Source organism: Danio aesculapii, chromosome 12 (assembly GCF_903798145.1).
Source record: "Danio aesculapii chromosome 12, fDanAes4.1, whole genome shotgun sequence".
Classification (NCBI taxonomy): domain Eukaryota; kingdom Metazoa; phylum Chordata; class Actinopteri; order Cypriniformes; family Danionidae; genus Danio; species Danio aesculapii.
Window position 1 is genome coordinate 32816959 of NC_079446.1, and position 20854 is coordinate 32837812.

The following is a 20854-nucleotide window of genomic DNA, read 5'->3' on the forward strand; positions in this document are numbered from 1 at the left end:
TATCTACTTGTTTATCTGTCTGTCTGTCTGTCTGTCTACTTGTTTACCTATCTATCTATCTATCTATCTATCTATCTATCTATCTATCTATCTATCTATCTATCTATCTATCTATCTATCTGTCTGTCTGTCTGTCTGTCTGTCTGTCTGTCTGTCTGTCTGTCTGTCTGTCTGTCTACTTGTTTATCTGTCTGTCTACTTGTTTACCTGTCTGTCTATCTATCTATCTATCTTTCTGTCTATCTACTTGTCTATCTATCTACTTGTCTATCTATCTATCTATCTATCTATCTATCTATCTATCTATCTATCTATCTATCTATCTATCTATCTATCTATCTATCTATCTATCTATCTATCTATCTATCTATCTATCTATCTATCTATCTATCTATCTACCTACCTACCTACCTACCTACCTACCTACCTACCTACCTACCTACCTACCTACCTATCTATCTATCTATCTGTCTATCTGTCTGTCTGTCTGTCTGTATGTCTGTCTGTATGTCTGTCTGTCTGTCTGTCTGTCTACTTGTTTACCTGTCTGTCTGTCTGTCTGTCTGTCTGTCTGTCTATCTACTACCTGTCCATCCATCTATTCAAACATCCATCCATCCATCAACTCAATCATCTATTCATCCGTCTATGTCTATCTACTTATTTATCCATCCACACACACATTTATTCAAACCTCTATCTATCAATCTATCTGTCCATTTGTCCATTCGTCCATCCATCCATCCATCCGCTTGTCCGCCTGCCTGTCCGCCTACCTACCTACCCATCCATCCATCATACATGTTTATGGTGTACAAGTTTTTTTTTAAACCTGGTGAAATTAGAACTTCAAACAAATCATGTAAATGTTGATTTACATTTTATACGGTGTAATCGGGTCTCAATCAGATCCCACTGCAGATTCATTAAAAAGAACTTAGGTGAAAATGCTACTTCGTTGAAAAAAAAAATCTGACTTTTGGCCAGATTTAACTGGACAAAAAAAAGGATAGTACAATCAAAATGTAATATTACATCATATACTGACTCTCATGTCGTTCCAAACCTGTATGATTTCCTTTCTTCTGTGGATCACAAAAGGGGATATTCTGAAAAAAAACACTGCTGTTCAAACATCTAGATACTTTTCAATATATCAGAAGAAAGTCAAACAGGTCAGGAACAAAATAAGGATACGTGCATGAAGACAAAATGTTCTTTTTTTTCTGGGTGAACTATGGACTTAATGCAGAAACTCCTGGAATTAGAAAAAATTGCTTTAATTTACCAGGCATATGCATAGCCTTACAAAACAAACCTACAGAACTTCCACCAACAGCAAGTTTGCACGTCTAAGAACTTCTCGTGCAAGGTCACATTGCTCACTTTCTTTCAGCCCTCCTTCCCAGGCTTCTTTGAAGGCTCGATTGGGTCCAGCAACTTGTGTATTAAACAATCCGTCATCAAGGCAAATGTTTTAATTGCCATGATTATTCTTTAATAATATTATGATTTCTTTAAGCAGGCATTGGCCATTAAAAGTTAATGAGATGAGTATGACCATGACAATATAATTAAAACCCTCAGGAGTTTCTGAAGCTGCCCATTAATAATTTAGAGCCAACTGAAGCACAAGACGGCCCGGTTTTAGCAAGTCTGCTCAGAGAAAGAGAGAGAGAGAGAGACTGCAAAGTGTAAAACTGCTTTGCCCGTCACAATGTGAATACACTTTGATTAAAGGCTGAATTACCAGACTATCAGAGATGTGTCACTGTTAAATCCCCCTGTTAAAAACCTTTTGGGATACGCATCTCTCATTTGATAGCAGCGCATTATAAACAGATTCCTTTGAACTCTGGAAAAGCCGGGGATGAAAACAGGAGTCATGTTGAAAATGCACGTGGCGTCCTCGGAGCGGAAGTATCAGAGAGTACACATATTTGGAGTCGTCCTCACCCACACAGTGCTCTTCACTCTGGGTAAACATCTGGTGCGGCGCGGGTCTCGCTGGCTCCATCTTACAACAATATTTATCGCAGCGGGCTAATGCTCTGTCCTCAACGCACTGCTGAGAGCCTGTGAACCTCACCATGACAAACACAACCTGGAGTAAGTGAGTGTGTGTACAAAGGCCAACGCAGATAATCAGGTTACGTAGCGCCGCGGGAGCCAAGTTCACCTCGCTTTCATTTAAATTAGCCTCACATCTACACCAGGCGCAAGCAAAAGAATTAAATCACACTGTAGAGCCATTTGAGAAAAATACAAAGTCAAAAGGCCTTTGACCCTGAATGATGACAGATTTTTGAAGAAGAAGAAGAAGAAGAAAATGAGTGCTGCTTGTACTAAAGATGTTGCCTTTGGGAAAGATCACATCCCTGTTCCTCAATGACTGATCAAAAATGTATTATGGTAACTTCAGGGTTCAGCATGATTCTAAATCAGTTAATGTAATGCAAATATAGTAGGGTTCATTGTTAGCTTACTAATTAATTAATTGGTAAAAAACATATATATATATATATATATATAAAAAAAAAATAATAATAATTTAAAATTTGAACATGATCTAGAATGATTACAGATTCATTTTCTATCATTTTTTTCCAATAAGGACACAAATTGTGCAGTTATTTTTTCTTTCCTTTAAAAACAAAACAAAACAAAACAAAACAAAACAAAACAAAACAAAACAAAACAAAACAAAACAACAAAATACAATTTATGCATCTATTTTTTAATGCATCTATTTTTTTCTTTTATTAAAAAACAAAAGAAAAAAAACAAACAACAAAATACAATTAAAAAAATATATATATAATAAATAAATAAATTTAAATAAAACAAAACAAAATAAAATACAATAAAAAATAACACAAAATTAAATAAAAAATAAAAATAAAACAAACAAATAATATAAAATAAAATAAAACAAAAAACAAAACTAAACAAAACTAAATGAAATGAAAGGAAATTAAATAAAATAACAGGCATTTTATAATAATATTTACATTGATTAAACTTACATTTAAGTTAATAAATTTAAGTTTAATAAATTAACATTTGTTAAGAAACACATTATTAAGAAAATATTTATAAAGCTTTTTTAAAATATAAACTAATGATAATTCAAATTCATTGCTAAAAAAAAAAAACTGTTTATTAAGACTAGTTGAAGCATTATTAACATTCACATTACTAACATTCACAACAACTATTACATTTTAAATATCGTTGCCAAATAAATTGCCAAATCTAACATACATCTATAAATACAGTCCACATTAAATTCAGCAAATCATTTTAATTTGAAATGATAAATAATGAAAGTTAGTAAGAACTATGAAACAGGTTAAAAAAATTTAATAATAGTATTATATACAGCAGTATATAACAGGGCTGCACAATATTGGAAAAATCTGACATTGTGATATTTTGTTTTTCTGCAATAAATATTACAAAATATAAACAATTTCACCAGATGACTTATACTGCTATTTAGAAACAATTTATTCATTTAGATCGATGGATGATTCTGTAGGGAAATGAATCGTTCATAAAATTGTCAAAAATCAACTAATTACAACCAAAGATAACAGTGAAATAAACAGTTTTATTTTTTGGAGGGGAATAAAATAGTATTTAGGTGCAGAATTTGAATAATCAAATGTAAAATAACTGAAAAAGTATAAATAATTAAAATTCCTTCTTTATTTAAGTTACAATTGGTAAAATGTATTGTGCCTGAACACTTTGAACACCGTCAGGCCTTAAAAACACACGCAAATGAAAAACTCACTCCAGTTTGGTTAAACTCTGCATTAACTGGACAATTCTCATGTGTACCAAATAATTTCATGGTTAACTATAATCATAATTAAACACTGCAGATCTTGCAGACTATTGGGGATGTGCACACTGCGATATCGAGGCTAAAATGATATCCCTTTAACTACCCCACCAAGAAAAAAAATGTTGGATTGCATTTCTCCTAATGTGGTTAGTTAACACACTCAATGCTTTTTTTTTTAAACACATCGATTAATTTCTAAAATATCAGTCACTACCAAATGGTCAATATGTCGGTTTATGGTAAAAGTACCAGAATTAATACATATACTATGAAAAATACTACTATACTATACTATACTATACTATACTATACTATACTATAAAAATACGAAGTGTAAGACCGATTTATTAAAAAAAATAATCAAAATAAAACATTTTTGAATACTAAATCACCTTTAATTTTTTGAAGTATGCCATAAAATATTTCAGATTCTCATTTAACAGGTTTCTTGTTTTTACACTAAAACCAAAATCAAGTGTAGTGGTGCAAGAGGATTATGTTTGTTTGATTTCTTTTGTAAACCAACAATTCTGTGTGTGTCATTCTTTAAATGACTTCAACAGTCATAATTTAAAACAGTAAAAAAATGGTCAACTGTTGGGTAGAGCGGCAGTCAAAGGGATATTGTGCAGCCCTAGTATATAATATAAATATTAGGTTAGTTGCTTAAATTTGAATGAATACAAATAGCAGTAATAGTGCTATCTAATAAATGAATAATTTATCAAATTTGAAAACTGGAATCAAACACAAAATTAAAAGAAAGCAAGCAAAACTCAAAGATAATAACACATTAAAAAAAACTTTGATCTTTGCTACTTTTTCTGTCACAAAATAGCTTTGAGATGCAATGCAGATTTAATTCGAGGGAACACTTTATTTGTTCTTTTTCAAAGTCAAAAAGAAGTTCGAAAGAGATACAGAGAAAAAGAGAGAGAGAGAGTAAACTAGAAAAGAGAAAGTCTTTACAGGGCCGAGACGAAAAAAAGAGGGTGCGGTGAGCCTTCATGCAGAAAGGCTGAAGAGAGACGGGACGTGTGGAAAAAAGCTCATAAATCCTGATTTGAGTCGGCCTCGCTGCAGCACTGCATTGCTTAAATGCTACGTCTGATTTAGTCTTCCCATTAGGTGACAGCTGAACTTTAACATTAATATGATAATATTGAAATAAGTGCGTGTTATTTACTTAGCGGCGGGGCGGGATGGAATAAGAGAGGGAGAGACGGAGGAGAAGAGGATGATGAATGATTTCTGGACAGCTTCTGTGACACCGGGGGCGTCCGCGGACCCTCTAATGAGACTTGACAAAATGGAGACATATGCAGAAATATTGGTTACAGTCTTGCTCTCCTCCTTCCCCTCTCGTCCTGATTGTCTACGACCACTGAAGCATCTATTTCAATTGGCACTTCCTTCCCGGCCCGGGGTTTTAAATTTAGCTGGTGTCATTTACATATTACTCTTAATCAAAAAAAAGGAGAGGAAAAAAAAGGGAAAGAAACAAAACCTTGTCGTCACGGTTCAGGAAAGGGCGCAAAGGCACTTTATAAAACGGAGATGTGACAGACGTTAAACTGAATAGTGAAGGAGAGAGAGAGATATGAGGCTGGTGAAGAAAACAACAGTAAGTGGAAAGAGAAAGAGAAAGAGAAAGAGAGAGAAAGAGAAAGAGAAAGAGAAGAGAAAGAGAAAGAGAAAGAGAGAGAGAGAGAGAGAGAGAGAGAGAGAGAGAGAGAGAGAGAGAGAGAGAGAGAGAGAGAGAGAGAGAGAGAGAGAGAGAGAGAGAGAGAGAGAGAGAGAGAGAGAGAGAGAGAGAGAGAGAGAGAGAGAGAGATTGTGCATTGCTTTAGTTATCTCACATCTACCACACAGGGGAAAAAGCCAATATCTCATCAGCCTGCTGATATGAATGATGAGTTGTGCTGTTTAAAGCCGATACTACATAGAGACAGAATGGTGGGAGGAACGCTAGATCTGCTTTAGGGCAGACGAGTGCTGAAATAAACCCAAATGCATGATGACTGGGCCCAGATGGAATCTGTGTCTGCAGGAGCCCGAGTGATTCATTAAATTGAACTGTTAGATGTTGGTGAAATTATTGTGAACTGCAAGCACACACACAAACACACACACATCTTACTAGAATGCGTTATATAGTTTTGATAATTCACCAATTCTAGAAATATAACTTGATAAAACTTATAAAAAACTATTTTAATATATATTCTATTATTTATTTTGCTTAGCAAGGAAGCATTAAATGTATATATATATATATATATATATATATATATATATATATATATATATATATATATATATATATATATAAAATATTAATTATGATTATTATTATGATGATGAAGATGATTACTATTATTATCAGGGTTCATACACATTTTTACTACTAAAATTCCATGACTTTTCCATGATTTTTTCAAGACTTTCAAGTTCATTTTCATGACCTAATGTCTACATATGCGTGGTAAAAGAAAAACAATGCATGTTAAAATTTATTACAGCATATCGTAAAACACGCAAAAATTTATTTATCTTAAATTTGTATTTATATCAATGTAAAATTTATTTAGATAATGCTTACACCGCACTAGTAATGTTAGAGTATATGATTAGCCAAGGACAGAAAAGAAGTAAAGACAACTAACCTATATTCAAGTATACAGATATCCGTTTTCCAAGACATTTCCAAAACCTTGTGGGTTTTTCTGATTTTCCAAAACTTTTCCAGGCCTGGAAAATGCCATGTAAAATTCCATGACTTTTCCAGGTTTTCCATTACCGCATAAACCCTGTATTATTCATATGTATTAGGAATAAATAATGTTTTTAGAGCACTAAATCAGAATGATTTCTTTCATAGAAATTTATGAAATTTTTAAATAGATTAATATAAAAACTTTTAATCAATACTGTACTTATATTACGCAAAATTATAATTTTACTTTATTAATTTAAAAAAATTTATTCAGCCTTTATGAGCAAGATAATAAAAATAACAGATTATTTATTTTTATTTATAATTAATATAATTATTTGAATTATTATTATTATTATTATTATTATTATTATTATTATTAATAATAATTATTATTATTATTAATATTATTATAAATAAATAAATAAATAAATAAATAAATAAATAAATAAATAAATAAATAAATAAATAAATAAATAATATAGAAAAAAGCGTTGAGCACAGTATCATATTCAGAGCTCACAGGTCATTTGGATTTCCATGATATTTTCAGTGGTTTGCAAATATCAAAACTGGCTAAAAATAAAAATTATGAACAAAATAGAAATTAATCATTTTATGACATTACACTCACAAACAGCACACAACTAATTAATAGAGAACATCATTTAAAATAACAAAATAAAAAAAATGCACCCAGAGCCTGAACTCCAGGCCTGGAAATCCTGCATCACAAAGATTTTCCAATAAATTCAGAAATCAGCACATTTTCCTCATTCAAATCAAATAAAAGGTAAATAGATAACAATGACTTAAAGTTTAGTGTAAGTAAATGGGATGTTTGGGGAACGATAATTGTACTGAAATACTAAATACACACATTATTTAGAATTATGCTATGCCACCGTAGTGCATAACATTAAATGTGTATGTTATGTGTATTATAATATGTGTACTAAATCTGTGTATTATGTCTGTTCATGCAGTGTATGGTACGGGGCCGCTGAAAACACATCCATAAAGAGGTATCAGAAACGGTCCCTACCTTCCTCTTACCTTCTCAGCATGCCGGTCAGGATCCGAGAGCTCTTGCCCAGGTTAGCGTCCGTCTCTCTCAGCTGTGGACAAGAGGAGAAAGAAAAAGACAAGAGAACATACACGTTACACAGGCCATGTTAAATTTGTGCTATAAAAATAGGTCTTGAATGTGAATAGAATTTAGATTTAGAGCTAAAAAATGAACTGCTATTCATTCAGTACATTTACAGTAGGGCTTTTCAAAGTTGTAATATAGATTAATGAAGCACATTTGCATGAGATTACCATTTCAGCCTCAAATTTAATATCAAATCTAAATGAATTGACTTTTTGTAATTAATAGTGAAATGTCAAAGTGTAATTTATTTCTATGCCCTTTCTCGTTTTCTAAAACATATATTCATAAGGGACACAATCTGCAATTTCTAACTAGTTTAAAGCAAAAATAAACATTGATGAATTTCTCACAAGCAAAGACAGAGTAAATGTGAGAAATATTGTGTTATATTGTGAAATTGTCCCGACAACTCAATTAGGTTTCTAAAAGACAAATCAACAACATTAACCATTGATTTACTAGTAACACTAACTGTAAATACGGTAATATGGCAGAAATGTAGGATATTCTTACCAAATATTTTTATATTATTAATGTAGTCATGTAATAAAGTACCAATCAGCTATAATTACAATTAGCAGAGAGTAGCATTGTAATTCTGTGTGCATTTGTATTTATAACCATGTTATTTTAGCATTGGATTTTTATTAATAGTCAGAATTCAGCCTGATCTAACGTGGAAACTTAACTATTATACATTTAGTCAGTTTAGTGGCTAATTTCTACAAATTCATGCGAGTTATTACAGCATTTTTAAAAGGAGATGTGTCACTAAACCTCACCCCTAAACCCAACCTTCATTGGGGATAAGCAAATCGTACTAAATTTTAGAAATGAGATCGTACAAATTCATACAAATTAGCCAGTAAATCAAAAGATACAAATAGTCACAAGATAGCGTTGTTTGAATTCATATTCGTATTTCATTTGAATGTTATCGCTTTAGTCATTTGGTTTTTATTAGTTGTTTTGCTTATGTAGTTTCTATTATCTTTTTTCTCTTAACAATGCAATGTTGACCTGGAAAAAAAAAGAAAAACTAAATCTTGTCGTCACAGTTCAGGGAAAGGCGCAAAGGCACTTTATAAAACAGAGATGTGAGAGACGTTAAACTGTGTCACGGCAATCCAGTTAGATTTCCAAAAGACAAATCACTAACATTTACCATGGATTTACTAATAAGACTAACTGTACACATGGTAAGTAACCATGTAATTCTGTGTGCATTTGTGTTCACAGCAGTGTTGTTTTAGAATTGCATTTATGTTAATAATAGTTCGAATTTGGCCTGATCTCACCAGTAAACGTAACTATTTTATGTTTTGTCAGTTTAGTGGTTAATTCCTACAAGTTCATACTGAGATATTACGACATTTTTTAAAGGAGGCATGTCAAACCCCATCGCTATAGTTTTTTTTTTTTCCATTAATTATTTTTCTCTCAATAATGAAATTTTGACCTGAAAAAACAAAAAACAAAACTAAACTTCACAGTTCAGGGAAAGGTGCAAAGACACTTTATAAAATGGAGATGTGACAGACAATAAACTGTCACGGCAATCCAGTTAGGTTTCCAAAAGTCAAATCACTAACATTTACAATGGATTTACTAATAAGACTAACTGTAAACATGGAGAGTAGCTATGTAATTGTGTTCATAACAGTGTTGTTTTAGTATTGCATTAATATTAATAATAGTTTGAATTTGATCTCTGAGTAAGTGTAGCTATTTTATGTTTTGTCAGTTTAGTGGCTAATGTCTACGAATACATACAAGTTATTACGACATTTTTATAAGATGGCGTGCCATCTCTAAACCCAACCGTCAATGAGGCATGAGCAAATCTTACTAAATTGTATAGATGAGATCGTACAAATTCATACAAATTAGCCACTAGATCAAAAAGTTACAAGTAGCCATGAGATAGCATTGTTTGAATTCATTTTTAAATGTATTTTATTTAATTTGAATGTTATTGTTTTAGTCATTTTGTTTTTATCAGTTTTTTATGTAGTTTCCATTATCAATTTTTCTCTCAACAATGCAATTTGACCTTTGCTATATATGGTCATATTTTTTCCAAGAAAAAAAAAAAAGCACTTTCCTTAAGTTTCAAATGTGTACTGTAAATGTCTTACACTCAACATACAGTTCACATAGCGGGAAGCATAGGAAAAAGCCATCCATCTGGAGATGTGTCTATGTTTGTGCATGTGTGTGTGTGTTTAGGAATGCTGACATTGCTATGGAAGTGAAGCCAGAGCTCTGGCAGCCGTCAGATACATGATTCTGGCTGGCCTCCTTGAGAAAGCCTATTTCTCTGTCCTTACAGTCAGTGGGGACGTGTGTGTATGTGAGAGTATATATACGTGTGTGTGAGTTAGCGAGCAGGCTCAGGGACAGATGTGGTTTTAGGCGGGTTTGGGTTCTGGCACCACCAACAGCCCGAGAGCTGCCTGATGTCTCTCTCAACGATGGATCCGTCCCACGAGAGCTCCCTCGGCTTTACCCAAAATCCCTCTCTCTTTCTCTCTCAGGTCAGGAGTTGTGCCAGCACGAAAACACATGGTGGAGCTCTCTGTGAATTACCCGACCCAAAACAAGAGCCACAATAAAAGAGATTACCAGTAGAGCAGATCTAGAGCAGAGTCTGATTACAGACAAGTAAATGCTTCTAGTAAGACGATTCCCGGGAGCTCGATTCAATGACTGAAATTCACTGAATTGGGTTAAAAGAGCCACAGCAATGCAGGCCTAAAACTACATGAACATATGAGGAGAAAAAACAAGCCACAGCATAACCAGAAGAAGGAATATTACCCGTTTAAAAAGACTAATGTTTATATTTTATGAAGTTTGGTCATTGTTTCCATAATCAAAACATGCCTCTTAAAGTTTTCTGAATCTTTTGGGACCTCTGATAATATTTAAATGATTTAAGCTCAAATGGATAACAAAATTAGGGTTTGTTTTCAATCTAGGCGAAAATGCAATATGGTAACAATTTCATCAGCGTCTAAATGGACAACAAAGTATTTAAAACAACCAAGTTTTCAATTTTCTTAACATGAAAAACAACATCAAACTTGACATTCGGAAATGCAGCTTTGAGCTAAACCCTAGAATTTAGATGATAAATGAGAAGGCAATTTGCTCCCAAGTGACACGTTTTTGTCTGTTTTGACATGTGGATGTGTTGAAGTAAATCAAATTGCAGGGTAACATGAAAAAATTGTAATACTTAAATTGTATTAAATCTCTTTTTCGGGAACAAATATAACGCATTGCAACATGAAATTAATCTTGAAGTTGGTAAAACTCTTAGTTGAAAACCACCCTTGCATGTCTAACTTGGATATCTAACAATGTAGACACTCTTTTTTTTTTTTATTAATTTTTGGGGTTTTTGCCTTTAATTGATAGGACAGTAGAGAGTTTAAACAGGAAAGCATGGGTAGCAGACAGAGGGGAAGGATCGGCATAGGACCTCAAGGTGTGAATCGAACTCAGGATGCCGTGAACACATTAGCCACTACACCATTCTCGCCGACAATGTTGACATTCTTAAATTCCACTTTAAACTAAAAATTTTAAATAGCACACAAACTGACCTATGAAGAGGCTGTTTCCTCCCATGTGATTGAGAAATGTTGTGCTGTTAAAGTCAATTAAGCAGCTGAGAAAAAGCAACATTATAAAAAGTATAGTCTCTGTTTTGGAATAAAGAAACAATACAATGAACTAAAAACAACCCAAAGTGGATGGAAATTATTTATTTATAATTGTTCATTTTAATGTTTATGTAAAATTTAGAAATGCTGCTTTGAATTTAACATATTTAATATATTTAATGTATATAATTTCAAATATTAGCATAGTTAGTTTAACGAATTTAATATAATTTAGGAATGCCACACAAACTTTCTGACCAACGATCCAGAAGTTTTCTCCCATCATGTGACCATATTAAACAACTTTTGGTCTATTTAAAATTTTTGCCTTCTATAAATGAATTAAATAGCAGGACAAACTACTACATTATAACAATTTGGCCTCTGATTTTGCAAAAAGTTATGAATAAAACAAAACCTTTTGCTAATTTGCTTTTGCTTCTAATGGAAAATTTAGAACTGGCATTTTCAGAACTGTATGATATACAGTTCAAACAGCAGACAAACATTTCCAACCAATGTGGTTGTGGTTTACTCCCATTTGATGATTATATAGTTTATGTGATTATACAGTCGCATACCCTGCTGTACCCTAATGCAAATTCTGACACGCACCTCTCAAAAAAATCGGACTACATCTCACGACGATGCAGAGCGCAAGATCTGTGATTGGTCGACTAGCGGTAAGCGGGGCCAATAGCCATGGGATAGGAAACTTGGAACAAGTGTCTAGTGTCAAGGGAGAAGATCCGGGTGGATATTTTTGTTTTGTGTTTATTTTATGATTAAAGTTATTAAACAGGGCATCACGGTGGCGCAGTGGGTAGCACGATTACTCACAGCAAGAAAGTCGCTGGTTGGAGCCAGTCCAAAGACATGCATGCGGTGCAGATGAATTGAATAAGCTAAATTGTCTGAAGTGTATGAGTGTGTATGGGTGTTTCCCAGTAATAGGAGGCAGCTGGAAGGGCATTCGCGGCGTAAAACATATGCTGGATAAGTTGGCGGTTCATTCCACTGTGGTGACCCCAGATTAATAAAGAGACTAAGCCGAAAAGAATATGAATGAATGAATGAAGTTTCTAAAGATTCGCCGGTTCTGACCTCTTTCTTCCCCACTTAAAAGTGAGTTTTAGCTACATCTACAGTTGCATCACATGCTTTTGAGGAGCAAAACTCCGCTAATAAAAAAAACACAGTGGAAGATAGAATTCTCACTGCTTACTGCTTTTGTTTCCAGTGAGGACTTAGAGAAACTCGTTCATGCTTTTATCACCAGCAGAGTGGATTACCATAATGAAGTCCTCACTGGCCTTACCAAAAAGACAGTTGCAGGTCATCCAGAACGTCGCTGTCAGGATTCTGACTAGAACCAGAAAATCAGAGCACATCACACCTGTCCTCAGGTCTTTACACTGGCTCCCAGTCACATTCAGAATAGATTTTAAAGTACAACGACTTGTCTGTAAATCACTAAATGGCCTAGGACCTCAATACATTACAGATTTGCTCACTGAATACAAACCTAACAGATCACTCAGCTCTTTAGGATCATAAAGTACAAATTCCAAGGGTTCAGTCAAAGCAGGGTTAATCCGCCTTCAGCTTCTATGGCCCCAGATGCTGGAATCAGTTTCCAGAAATGATTAGATGTGCTCCAACATTCAAATCAAGGCTTAAAACTGATTTGTTTAGCTGTGCCTTTACTGAATGAGCACTGTGCTACATCCGATAGATTGCACTATTATGTCTTTCTTTTCTTTTTCATTCTTTTATAACCTGTTTTAACACATTTGCAATACTTTTTATCTGTTTTTAATCATTTTTATTCTTTAATGTTTTTATTTTCTTATTATTGTTTCTTTTATTCCTGGTTATGTAAAGCATTTTGAAATACCATTACGTATGAAAAGTGCCATATAAATAATATTATTTTATTATTATATTATTAAATTGCCTTGCCTTACTAATGTTACTAATGTACTAAACATTATTGCACATGAATGGTGCATTTTAAAACGTTGTGACAAGTTAAAAGTATTTAAACTTTTAGATGCAGCAATCATCGATATTAGTTCCAAAGCAGTGAACCAATCAAGAGAACTCATAGGCAGGGCAAGCATTTCAAGTTTACTTTTACAGTAGCAAGTTGACATGATAACCGTTTTATATTTTAAACAAAATGGCAGAGGAGGCCCATTTTCTTTTAAAAGAAAATACACATTCTTTATACAATGTCCCTTAATCCCTGTTTTAGAACATTTAGAATTGGATCTTTCCACTTATTTTAACATCTAGCATGTAAAAACGTTAGCTTTACTGTTCACAACATTAATAGCACTATTTAGTTATGCGTCAAAGTCAGGGTTAGAGCTTTGCTCACACACACAGAAGATGAGCAACAGCAATAGCGGTGCTTGCAAGGCACTACGTCTCTCTTAGTGTCTGTGTGCATCTGTTTGAAAGAGACCGAGCGAACTGATTGTTAAGAGACACTCCAAAACGCTTTCATCTGCCGTTTCCTTCACTCAAAAAAGCAGTTTATTGCTCTTTCCATCTAATGTCTTCTTATCATGCTTTCTTTTCTTTTCTCTTCTCCATTTTTCCTGCCCGGCAAAATGTCTTTAAAGTGTGAGGGCCAGTCGGGGCTCCAGGGAAGGAGAGCTATTCTCCATAGACAGCAGACCTTTGAAAGGAAATGTTTTATTTCCTTTGAAATGAGCTGCCTGCCCAACTGCCATGTTGTGATCTTTAAGCATCCTTCATAAGAAGCCATCAGAGAGGCCCCTGACTGAGCTCTCTATACCTGTTTTCTGGAAAGAAAGAGAGGTTGAGAGGGGGAAAGAGAGAGAGGTTGCACTATGACAGAGGACACGGCAGGGACAAACAAAACAGTAGGGACGGATTGAGATATGGAAAGGTAAAAATGATTAGACATGCAGCGGATAAAGTAGCAAATAAAGGTTGAAGTAAGGAGGGGGGAGTAGAAAAGGGATGAGTATGTAGGGAGAGACATTTGATACCTGGTAGGAGGAATGACACTCAAAAAAGCTCACAACACTCCTCTATATCATCACCTTTCAATCTTAGCGTGGTATACTTATGTCTTTATTGCTCTGATGGTTACTTATATGGCTGACTAAAAATAGCTTTGGAAATAATATTTTATATGGTTCAAAAGAAGAAAAGAGGTTTTCAAGCACAAAGGAAAAGTATAATACAGACTTAATATATTTCGTACATTAGATTGTTATTTGTTTGTTGGTTTGGTTATGTGTTTGTTGATTTGTTGGTTGATTTGTTGGTTGGTTTATTTGTTTGTTGATTTGTTGGTTGGTTTAGGTTGGTTTGGTTGGTTGGTCGGTTTAGGTCGGTTGGTTGGTTGGCTGGTTGGAGGGTTTGTTTGTTAGGTTAGTTTGTTTGTTGATTTGTTGGTTGGTTTGTTTGTTTGTTGGCTGGTTGGTCGGTTTAGGTTGGCTTGGTTGGTTGGTCGGTTTGGTTGGCTGGTCAGTTGGTAGGTTTGGTACATACCTTTCAACCTTCCTAATTTTTCCAAGATTTTACTGTATTTTATCGTTCTATCCCATTATTTTAATATATATTATATATTTATATTAATATATTTATATTAATATATATATTTTAATTAAATATTAATAGAGATTATTGCTTTGTATGACCTTTTTATATATTTTACTACAAGTATGTTGTTTTTTATTTGTTTGTTGGTTTGGTTATGTGTTTGTTGATTTGTTTGTTTGTTGATTTGTTGGTTGGTGCATTTGTTTGTTGATTTGTTGGTTGGTTTAGGTTGGTTTGGTTGGTTGGTCAGTTTAGGTCGGTTGGTTGGTTGGTAGGTTTGTTTGTTAGGTTAGTTTGTTTGTTGATTTGTTGGTTGTTTTTTTTGTTTGATTGTTGGCTGGTTGGTCGGTTTAGGTCTGTTTGGTTTGTTGGTTAGTCGGTTAAGTTGGTTAAGTCGGTTTAGTTGGTTGGTCGGTTTGGTTGGCTGGTCGGTTGGCTGGTTGGAGGGTTTGTTTGTTAGGTTAGTTTGTTTGTTGATTTGTTAGTTGGTTTGTTTGTTTGTTGGCTGGTTGGTCGGTTTAGGTCGGTTTGGTTGGTAGGTTTGTTTTGTACATACCTTTCAACCTTCCTATTTTTTCTGAGATTTTACTGTATTTTAGCGTTCTATCCCATTATTTTAATATATAGAGATTATTGCTTTGTAAGACCTTGTTATATATTTTAATAACTACAAGTTGTTTTTTTATTTGTTGGTTGGTTTGTTTATGTGTTGTGTTATGTGTTAATTTGTTAGTTTGTTGGTTTGTTTGTTGATTTGTTGGTTTGTTTGTTGATTTGTTGGTTGGTTTAGGTCGGTTTGGTTAATTGGTCTGTTTGGTTGGTTGGTAGGTTGGTTTGTTGATTTGTTGGTTGGTTTGTTTGTTGGTTTGTAGGTTGGTTTAGGTCGGTTTAGTTGGTTGGTCCGTTTGATCGGTTGGTAGGTTTGTTTGGTACATGCCTTTCCACCCTCCCATTTTTCCTGAGTTTTTTTTGTATTTTACCGTTTTATCCCACTATCATTACGTAAAGGGAATTTTCCTATATTTCCCCCATATTTTTAACCTTTCTATGAAGGGTGGCAATAAACATTAAAGAGCCAATCCTCCCAATACGCAACCCATTCCACCAAACCACCAGTAGATGCCCCTTGCTTAAACGTGAGTCTGTTTGGTGCTTTCCTTATGTTTAGGCGTGAAAAAACTTTGAAATAAATATAAAACTGGCGCGATTCCCTTCCTGCAGTCGCCCCTCCTATGCAATCCTCAAAACATATAGCGGTGCGCGACTGTCAGCTGACGTGCTTCATAATAATAAACAGATGCCGTTCCCAAATTAATTCTGTGCACGCGATTTGAAACGGAGCAAAAGTCTGGGTTTTGGGTGCATGTTTAAACAGACATATACACATAATTAATAATAATAATAACATCTTAAGATGTCGATCTTGGTGTTTTTTTTTTACAAACACAACTAATTTTGTAAAAAGTTAGGAAAGCAAGTATGTTGCTTTGTACCCATGTTCCTTTTCATTGTAGATATGTTTGATTGAGTGCCATTGTGTATTTTGCTTTAAAATCGCCTGAGGAAAAAATATTACATGTTTAAACATAACAGCAGCGATGCACACATGCATGCAAAGTTGTTGGGTTGTTTATAATCTAATATGATTATTTGTTATTATCAACGCGTTGCTTGCCATGTGTTGTTGATGTAAGATTGTATTCAGTTTGGTTGGAATATTCATATTGATTATAATGAATGCACCTAAGGGCTGTCATCGCACACACACAGATCTGACAGCCTTCACAGCAGCACGGGGGAGAGGTGCGCCGGCCGGTCACTGAATCCAGCATGTGGGCTCTCAACTAGCCGCACATTCTGTCTTTATATTATGCTTTCTGTTTGTCTTAAAGTCATCTGTGCTCAATGCAGGTGTTGTATCAAAATCTGACTCTAAGGGCAAATCTGCGCCCGCAGTTGAGTGAAACTCACAGCGGTTTATCATAAACTTTTCATCAATCATTTTTCCCATAATTGACAGCAAGAACGAACACAGAAGCTATGTCTGATTGACAACCAGCAGCTACATGTGTTCAAAAGAATCTAAAACCTAGGATGAATCTATGCCGCATTTTCTAAAGTAATACAATCTGTATTTAGCTTTTCGCTTGTACAGTGGCTCTGAACTGTCAAAACACCTCTAAAAAGGCTTTTTCGGACATTACATATTTGTACATGTGTACATCACTGTAACACGTTTTATTCAAGAAGATTTGAGATGGTTTTAGTCTTTAGCTCTTACATTTTCATTTTATTTAAAATTGGACGCCAATTTTATTAAATATATATATATATATATATATATATATATATATATATCGGCGTCCAAGTCTGAAGAGTTATCGGTTATCGATATCGGCCAAAAAATCCATATCGGTGCATCCCTAGTAGGTTGGTTTGTTGGTTGGTTGATTTGTTTGTTAGTTTGTAGATTTGTTGGTTGGTTTAGTTGGTCGGTTTAGGTCAGTTTGGTTTGTTGGTCAGTTTAGGTCAGTTTGGTTGGTCGATAGGTTTGTTTGGTAGGTTGGTTTGTTAGTTGGTTGGTTTGTTTGTAGATTACTTGGTTGGTTTAGGTCGATCAGTTGGTTGGTTTGGTTGGTTGGTTGGTTTAGGTCGGTAAAAACTCATACATTACTTTAAATGTGGCGCATAAGTCCAAATACTTTCAGGAAAAGGATCTAGAACAATCCAACCTACATCAGTATGAAATCTACAGTACTATCCCATCTGTGACATCCGTCCAGCACAGTCACACATGTAGCTGCGGAAACACTTGCAGAGATTACAGCAGCTGGACGAACAGAGAACAAACACTGGTTCTGTCTAGAGGTGTTTGTGTTGTCCATCTATGCAAGTTTAGACAGTCTTGCATCATGCGTGACCTCACCGCATGAGACGGGACGACTACAAAGACATCTTATTGGTGTTGTGCTCCGTGTCGGACATTCTGTGCTCTGTACATTCAATCAATCACTCCAGCAGGCCGGCTATGCTAATGTGCGAGAGGTGCGAGCTGGTGTTAACTGCCTACACTTAAGTGTGCTCCAGTTCTCTATTCAAGTGTCTGATCTAGGGCACTTTGAGTCATCACATAGAGCCAAGTCAAGTATTTGTAAGCCCGTGTAATTGCTTGGTGATAAAAGAGAGTGTGTTTTTTTGTTGTTGTTGTGATTGAGTGTAGCCTCCCGAGGACTGAGTTCTTCAAGTGTGTTTGTGGGTGTAAACTCACCCGATCGCGGGATCTCTGGATCTTCTCACGGTCGCTGTGCAGGTTGGCGAGGATCTCCTGTCCAACTTGCTCTGAAAAAGAAGAAACAGGTTGAGATAGGATAATAGACTACTACACATTTTTGCATGTGAAATCCAATTATTTGAATAGGAATCAATGCAAATGAAACCTTCCTACACTGAAAAACAATCAATATTCATTGGGTTTATTAAATTTGTTTAAGTGGTTGCAAACAATTCATATGGGCTGAATTCAAACAAACAAATTCAATTTAGTAATGTTCAACTTAATTTAGGTTCAGCCCATATAAATGGTTTGCAACCACTTACCTTAAGAAAATTTAATAAATCTTTAATATGCCACAGGTGCTAAGAAACTTTTCCAGACTGTATTGGTTTATAAATCTGTTGTCAAAAAGAAAAAAAAGAGAAGTTTCTCTGTGGTTTACTGTCAGAGAAATTACTCAATCGTTTTACAGTAACATTTGAAGGAAAATCAAAAAGCTGCTGCTGTTATAAATAAATAAGGATATTTTCCCCCCATATTTTGTTTATACATTAATCATTTACTGTTTAAAAAAATTATATATATATATTTATGGCTGATAAACACAAAAGTCCACTGGCAGATGTGGCAAGATGTTAGTTGTAGGCCCTGCATAAATTGACTGCATAAAAAAAAAACAGTGGATCTTTTTTGATTGTACTCTATTTTCCTGTTTTAGATGCAAATACTACATAGTTATAACAGTAATTATATAAATTGTGTAAAAACTAAGTATTATCCCTAAACTTAACCTTAAACCATGTAGTTACCTTATATAACACAATAGTTTCTTAGCAAGTACACTGTAAGTACAGGTTAATTACATGTACAGTAAAACAAAAGTGTAACCCAAGTGTTTGCTAACCATGATCTCCGGTGAGTGTAAAAAAACATACATATAAGATTCAGTCCATTTAATTTCTTACTTTAAACAGTTAAAAACATGCAAATAAACTACAATGAACACATTTAAACAATGAACTCCTAAATGTATATGCAAGATGAATATGGTAAAACATTACAACTGTTTTAAGCATACTTTTGCATCCAGTAGTTTAAAACTAAAGGGGGAAAAACTGAAAATATTACATTTACATTTACATTTAGTCATTTAGCAGACGCTTTTATCCAAAGCGACTTACAAATGAGGACAAGGAAGCAATTTACACAACTATAAGAGCAGCAGTGAACAAGTGCTATAGACAAGTTTCAGGTGTGTAAAGTCTAAGAAGCTAAGCATTAGTAAATTTAAATTTTTTTTATTTTTATTTATTTATTTTTTTTGACAGAGAGTACAGTTAGTGGTATAGCCAGAGAGGCAGTTGCAGATTAGGAAGGAAAGTGGAGACTAAATAGTTGAGTTTTTAGTCGTTTCTTGAAGACAGCAAGTGACTCTGCTGTTCTGATGTAGTTAGGGAGTTCATTCCACCAACTGGGCAGATTGAATGCGAGAGTTCGGGAAAGTGATTTCTTCCCTCTTAGGGATGGAACCACGAGGCGACGTTCATTCACAGAACGCAAGTTTCTGGAGGGCACATAAATCTGCAGAAGTGAGAACAGATAAGAAGGAGCAAAGCCAGAGGTCGCTTTGTAAGCAAACATCAGAGCTTTGAATTTGATGCAAGCAGCAACTGGCAGCCAGTGCAAACGGGTGAGTAGCGGAGTGACGTGCTCTATTGGGTTCATCAAAGACCACTCGTGCTGCTGCGTTTTGAAGCAGCTGAAGAGGTTTGATAGAATTAGCTGGAAGCCCGGCTAGTAGAGAGTTGCAATATGCCAGTTTGGAGAGAACAAGAGCTTGAACAATAAGTTGAGCTACATGTTCAGATAGGAAGGGTCGGACCTTTCTGATGTTATAGAGTGCGAATCTGCAAGATCGAGCAGTTCTAGAAATGTGGTCAGAGAAGTTTAGTTGGTCATCAATCGTTACTCCAATATTAGCAACTTAAAGTTAAAGAAATCAAGTGATTTTTATATGAACATAAAGAAAAACATTCAGCATATAGAAAAAAATTAATTATGGGTCCTAACGCCCCAGTATATTGATGAGGACTCTATACTGCTCAGTGAGCAACCGTCTTTCGCATAAGAATCTCTGACTCTCTGTGGTTGTTAGAATGTCCTTTGAAAAAGAGTAGGGGTTTAACCCCCGGCATTCTGGCCAAATTTGCCCACTGGTCTCTGTCCATCATGGCCTCCTAATTATCCCCATATCATAATTGGCTTCACACTAGTCGTGAATGAGGAGATTCTCCCCCAAAAATGTGTAAATCGCTTTGTGTCCAGAAAAGCGCTATATAAATGCAAGGAATTATTATTATTATTAAATAAATCAGGTGATTGTTATATGAACAAATGACTCAGGAAAACTTTCAGCATATAGAAAAAAAAATAATTATACTATAGAAACAGACATTTATTGGTTAGAGGAAAGGGAAAACAACCTTCAAAGATATATTTTGTTTTAAAAATCTACAGATTACAGATTGCAAAAACAAAGTATAAAAAGTGAAAAGAAAAAGTGTGTTGTCTCAAATTTTTCATCTTGACGGATATACAGATA

The 20854-nt window shown here is 34.6% G+C and overlaps 1 protein-coding gene across 1 annotated transcript in view; it reads right to left on the minus strand.

The window, feature by feature from the left end:
• The window catches only part of vti1a (vesicle transport through interaction with t-SNAREs 1A), a 251266-nt gene that overhangs the window by 72071 nt on the left and 158341 nt on the right, over nt 1-20854 (minus strand). Inside the window, exons 6-7 of the mRNA XM_056470051.1 lie at nt 18247-18317; nt 7626-7687 (exon numbers count right to left, since the gene is read on the minus strand). Of these exons, the coding sequence (XP_056326026.1) occupies nt 7626-7687; nt 18247-18317 (133 nt within the window). The remainder of the gene's footprint in view (nt 1-7625; nt 7688-18246; nt 18318-20854) is intronic.